The sequence below is a fragment of the Pangasianodon hypophthalmus genome, chromosome 19 (genome assembly GCF_027358585.1).
Source record: "Pangasianodon hypophthalmus isolate fPanHyp1 chromosome 19, fPanHyp1.pri, whole genome shotgun sequence".
Taxonomy (NCBI): Eukaryota; Metazoa; Chordata; class Actinopteri; order Siluriformes; family Pangasiidae; genus Pangasianodon; species Pangasianodon hypophthalmus.
The window spans coordinates 1,415,557-1,421,673 of NC_069728.1; the positions used below are offsets into that span (position 1 = coordinate 1,415,557).

General features: G+C 40.4%; 1 protein-coding gene across 3 annotated transcripts; it reads right to left on the reverse strand.

Annotated features, from left to right (window-relative positions):
* Positions 1–834: 834 nt before the first annotated feature.
* LOC128321653 (uncharacterized) lies at positions 835–5,711 on the reverse strand. Of its 3 annotated transcripts, none has more exons than XM_053241970.1 (3): positions 5,069–5,711; positions 4,167–4,274; positions 835–4,022 (listed from the first exon to the last, which is right to left on the reverse strand). In XM_053241970.1, exon 3 carries the CDS (start codon positions 3,277–3,279, stop codon positions 1,069–1,071), a length of 2,211 nt encoding a protein of 736 aa, XP_053097945.1. In that variant the 5' UTR covers positions 3,280–4,022; positions 4,167–4,274; positions 5,069–5,711; the 3' UTR covers positions 835–1,068. The 3 variants fall into 3 exon arrangements, with proteins under 3 accessions (XP_053097945.1, XP_053097944.1, XP_053097946.1); XM_053241969.1 differs by having other exon boundaries at positions 5,000–5,711; XM_053241971.1 differs by having other exon boundaries at positions 4,167–5,711.
* Between the last annotated feature and the right edge of the window lie 406 nt (positions 5,712–6,117).

Here is a 6,117-nt window from a genome sequence, read left to right on the forward strand (position 1 = left end):
GGGGTTAGGGGTTAGGGTTAGGGTAAGCGGATTAGGGTTAGAGTAGGAGGGTTGGGAGTTAGGGGTTAGGTTAGGGTTAGGGGTTAGGGTCAGGGTTAGGGTTAGGATCAGGGTAGAAGGTTGAGGTTAGGGTTAGGGTCAGGGTAGAAGGTTGAGGTTAGGGTTAGGGTTAGGGTTAGGGTCAGGGTAGAAGGTTGAGGTTAGGGTTAGGGTTAGGGTTAGGGTCAGGGTAGAAGGTTGAGGTTAGGGTTAGGGTCAGGGTAGAAGGTTGAGGTTAGGGTTAGGGTCAGGGTAGAAGGTTGAGGTTAGGGTTAGGGTTGGGGTTAGGGTTAGGGTTAGGGTTAGGGGGTTAGGGTTAGGGGGTTAGGGTTAGGGGGTTAGGGTTAGGGGGTTGAGGTTAGGATTCGAAATAAGGTTTTGGAGTTGAGGTTCCGGTCCAACCCAGGTGCGGAATGATGGTTGGAGTTGAGGTAAAAGCTCAGAAATTGTCTGGAAATAAAGTAAAGCATCACAATATTGTGGTTTTATAAAAAGTTATTCAATTTATTTTACTGGATCAAACCATGGCATTGACCGTCCCAGTGGAAGAAGTGCTGAAACCTAAAAAAAGTGCTGTAAGTGCTAGTAAAAGTGCTAACAATTGAGTCAAGTGAAAAGTGCTAATAATCAAAACAAGTGCTATATAAATACTTTAAACCATATTTACAAAGTGTGTATTTGTGCGTGCACAAATCCACCAAGTTGTGTTTAATCATCAAACCAAATCAAAACAAAACCAAACGCTCCACCGAGACGTCCATTATACAACGGATTGCTCCAGTATCAAGTGCTATTTTTACTCACAATAAATGTGACAGAATGGGTATAAAAAAGAACAAAGAAAAGAAAGGAGAAGAAGAAGAAGGAAAAGAAGAAGAAAAGAAGAAAAAAAAGAAGAACAAGGTAAAGAAAAAGAGCAGAGGACAAAAGAAAAACAACGGGGGAAAGAAGAGAATACTGTAAAAAGAAGAATGGGTTAGCCCTATTTCCTCTCTCTATATGGGTATCTCTGGTTCCAAGTCTCCAAGTCTAAGATGTTCTCCTAGTATTGAAGCCATGAGGATGGTCTGTGTGCAGTTTACTTATCCAATATGCTTCTCTTCTTCTTCTCTGTTCCCTGTTCCATGCCCTATTGGCCTCCAAACCCGAGATCCTGAGCTTCTGTATCCCAACCCTTGCAAAATGGCATATTAAGTGTGTGTTGCGTGGTCTGTGTTGAATGGAGTAAATGTGTTGTTTCAGCCTTTGTTCCAGACTGTATTCAGTTTCTCCAATATATCTCTTATGGCAGTGTGTGCAAGTGATCATGTAAATGATATTCGTGGTCTTGAGGTTTGTTCTTTGTGGCACTAGGTGTCCCTTGTTTCCCATCTCCACTGACCTGAGCTGTTGAAAATGTGTTGCTAATATAGGAGGAATCACTCGTCGGTCTGATTTCAAACTGGCCCTGACCAGGAGATCCCGTAGATTTTTATTTCTTCTATAAGCTGATATTGGTTTGAATGACCGAAGTGGTGCGTATAGTTCTTGTGTTTTTTGGAATTGTTGTTTAAGCTTATTGTTGAGGATTTTGGATGTTTCTGAAAAAGTCGTGACTATGGGGATGACATCCTTGGGTTCCGGCACCAATCGTGTTGGGTTATTTCTGAGATCCTGCAACGTGTCTCTTTTAATGGCTCTCAAGAATCTCTTAGAATACCCTCGGGGTCTAAGGGCTTTGAATAGAGTTTGTGTTGCTTCATGGAAATGTTGATCAAATGAGCAAATTCTATGAAATCGAATGATTTGTGATTTGATTACCCCCTTGAAAGTATGTCTAGGATGATAACTTGTTTTAAATAGTAGAGAGTGGGAATCAGTGGGTTTGAAAAACACTTTAGTATGTAGTGTTTTGGAATTATTCTCCGTCGGGATGGCAAAAACTGTGGTGTCTAAAAAGTTAATGTTATCCGAATTAAGAGTTGCTTTGACTTTAATGTGTTTATGATGGGAATTGGCCAAATTCAAAAAGGTGTCAAAATGTTCCCTGTCATGGTGCCAGACCCCAAAGATGTCATCCAGATATCGATAATACACTGCGGGTAAGTGGGGACACTTTGGAAACAATGTTTCTTCCCACTCAGACATATAAATATTCGCGTAGGCTGGAGCAAATTTCTTCCCCATAGCGGTTCCTTGAACCTGTAAATATAATTGAGAATTAAATTCAAAGTCATTGCGGGTTAAATTTATTTCCAACAGCTGAAGAAGTTCTGCATCTGGCCGGCTTGAATCTGGATACCTGTTAAAACATTTCGTTATTGCCTGCAATCCTGCCTCTGTACTGATATTTGTGTAAAGGCTTTCCACATCCACAGTGAATAGGAAGGCCGAGTCTGGAATTGTCATGTTCTTGATTTTGTTTATAAAGTCATATGTATCTTTTAAGTAACTGGGATGGAGTTGTGAGACAGGATTGAGGAAATAATCAATGTATTGTGCCACATTGTAGGTCTCACTCCCACAATCCGACACAATCGGGCGTCCCTGTGGAACCTCGGAAGGGACTGTCCACGCCTGTGGGTCTTTATGAATTTTGGGCAATAGATAAAATTTCCGCTGCCTTGGTGGGTTTGGACCAATAAGGTAATTAAACTGTTTAGTGTTAATGAAGCCTTTCTGTTTTAAGTCCTGTAAAATGGATGTTACCAATGATTGTGTTTCCTGTTGTAATGAGTGTGGAAGTAAAGTGTAATGATTGGTATTGTTTAATTGTCTATTTGCTTCTAGTAAGTATTGTTGTTTGTCCATTATGACGATCGCTGAGCCTTTATCTGCCGGTTTAATTATTATATCTTTGTTGGTTTGTAATTCTTTGAGTGCTCTGCGTTCTGTGGCGGTTAAATTATCTGCTTGATTGTTGGAAAAATCTGAAAGAGAATTGATAATCATCCTGTTCTTTTTAATCAACTGCTTTATAGGTAAACTGGTCTGTTCGGTGCTCGGTTCCCATCTGGATTTTTCTGTAAACTGTAAGTGTTCTTTACATTTTGTGTATTGGAAGTGGTCTAAAATTTTAAGTTGTCTATTGTAAGCGTGGACATCCCTCCCCAGCTCCCCCAAGTCCGTACCGCATGGCGTCGGGATGAAGGTGAGACCCTTGCTGAGTAAATCCTCCTGCGGACCTGTGAGACAAAACGTTTTGGATAGGTTAATGATGTTGGTGTGCTTTTTGTTGTCTGTTTTATTGCACTTCACCATTCCTAAAAGTTTAACTGATCCAACCAGTATGTAAACATTTGCGAAGCCGTTTCCGTGGTCCAGTGGATAGGGTCCCTCGGGTTCACCTTGAACCTAAGTGGGTGAAGTTCCTGCAATGGATTACCATGTGCCAGTATATGAGTGTTCAGTTTTGTTAGAGTTTCTTGTTGTCGTCTAGGTAGGATATCCGAGTAGTTTAATAATGGGGTGTAGATCGTGGCATTGGGAAAAACCACTGCAGCAATTCTCCACAGCTCTTGCAACTGTTTTTTTGTTGTACTTTCGAATGTTTGTTCTCTATTATTGATTCCTAATGATAGGACGACTTTTTGAGTGTTTGGATTAGGGGTTAATTTTTGTAACACCTTGGCTATATGTAAAAAGTTGGCTCCAGGGTAACTATCCACCTGAACATTTTCGTCACTAAAATAGGGAATTCTGGACAGGTTGGAGTCCCCTATAAACAAAACTGGTTTCTTTACTTCCAGTGTCCAATCTGCAATCTTTCTAGTGGTGTTAGGATGTCTAGTAGGAACCCAATGGTTCCTCACTTCACAGGTTTTTATTTGGGGCTCCACCCTGTCCGGATGTTCCACATGCAGGGGAGTCAACGAGAAAGAGGAAGGGGAAAGGGAAAGGGAGGATTCAGATCGGGCTTTTCTCAAGGACGTGGTCTTCCTTTCTGTAGACCCATTCATCACCTCCTTCCTCTCCTGCTTCCTATCCCCCTGGGTCGGCTCCCCCTGTGAATCAGCAATAGTAGGTTCTATTAGAACACTAACATTATTTAGGATTGCTGTTCTGTGAATTGTGGATGGAGTGTTAGCTCTCTGTTCTTGCTGCTTAAGTGTATTCAAAGGAACTTCATGTATTAATACACTAACTACCTTGGTCTTATCGGAGTTGTTGTTTAAAGGCCGAGGTGTTCCATTGCTTTTCGATAAATGCATCTGTGGAGAACTTGCCACAAGGTTTGTGTCGTCTTTACTCGGACTCTGTTTGGAGGAAGAAGAGGAAGAGATTGAAGAAGACAACGAAGAAGAAAAAGAAGAGGCGGCAGTGGAAGAAGGATTAGAGGAGCTGTTTGATACTTGGATAGGCAAACATGCAGTTCCTCCATTTTCTGTTTCCACTAGATTCTGTTCCATTTGTGTTTTGGCCTTTTCTATTATGTCTTCCCTCAATTTGTGTTTGAATCTACCTTTGGCCCATTTAACTGCTATCTGCCATTCTGTTTCCTCCATTTTGTGGATTCGATTCAGTAGTTCTGCTTTCACTTGAACGTAATGGTCTTTGAGGATCTGCATATTTGCCTTCATCCAATTTTGTGTGTTTTCCGTAATTCTATGTAGAGTTTGTTGCTTGGGGCATGCCGGTTTGATAAACTGTGTAAGTTTGTGTGTTTGTTTAGACATGCCCTTTGGAAAAATTTGCGTATGTAGAGCTGTTGTCACAATGTCTTCATGGTGTGTGGCCTGTAAGAATTTAAAATACAACTTCCTCAAATGTCTATCTAAAAATTCCCTGGGTTTTGAGTTGTGTAGATGCTGGTCTGTGTGTAGTGTTTGTTCCACCCCATCTGTTTCCAAAGTCTCCAACACTGTGAATCTGTTTGTTAAGGGAATCATTGTGCCTGTAAAAAAACTCCTTTCGAGGAAAAAAAAGGTTAAAAGAAAGGAAAGATAAAAACCAAAAGGAGAAAAGTCTTCATTGGTCTTACCCCATGAGTATGCTGATAAGAATCCTTGGGAAAAGGATCCTGTAGCTGATTAACAACTCAGTTCCTTACCAGAAGGCCTAAGCGGCCTAGGAGTTCACCAAACAGGAAGTTTTGTAGGCCCCTCTGGCTTGGGTGTTGTACTCCAAAAAGAAGGGGGAATAAAACCGAAAAAAAAGGAGGGGGGAATAAAAACCCAAAAAAAAGGAAGGGTTTAAAAATGTGAGTACTCACAAAACAGTTTAAAAAGGATTTTTCTCCATTAAAAAAATTTTTTGTGTAAAACAGGACACAAAAATTGGCAATGTTTTCCCCGTCAAACAGTATCTTTTTGATGTGCAGTTCACGGTGCTTTTTGAGTTCGACGTCCTAACGTTTCGCAGGGAATCCTGCTTCTTCAGAGGACATACGCTTTTTGTTCCCATCCATATCCTTAAATAAGCTCTGGGGTGGGATCTAGGTTAAATTAGGGGTGGAGCTAAAATAAGGAGGTTCTGTATAATTGGTAACTATACCTGTCTGTCTCAAAACTGCCTATCTATTGGTTGTGAGTCTGAAGGAAGTGTGTGGCTTTATGGGTAATGACTTTACCTGGATAATGTAGTTTAAAACTGTTTTTGTAAACCTTGGTTCTCTTATTTTCCACCAGGTCTTCCCAGTAGTCTGTGTGGTGTAGTGGTATAGACAATAGTCTCCTACACCTAGCCTCCCTGGTTCAAGACCCACAGCAGGCAAGAGAAGAGAGCCAAAAATAAGAAGACTGCCATTGAACACAAATGTACCGGAAAAAGAGTGGGTATTAAAAAAATAAAAAACCTTAGAAATAAAGAATAGTAAGGAAAAAAAAGGGGGGGGGGAAAGGATAAAAATGGAATAATAAAAAAAAAAAAAAAAAAAGGTGATAAAACCAAATAGGATAAAGATTAAGAGATTAAAACAATAAAAGTAAAATAATTAAAATATAACTAAATATGTAAGGTGTGTACTAAGAATATGGTCTGTTCCTCTCTTTTGTTTGTAGTGGCACAGGCTAGGTTAGGTTAGGGAAAGATCAAGTCCTCATATGTTGAGTGTATGCTCTTTAGTGCACAGGCTCACTTTGTTCTATTCTAGAGTTAAAA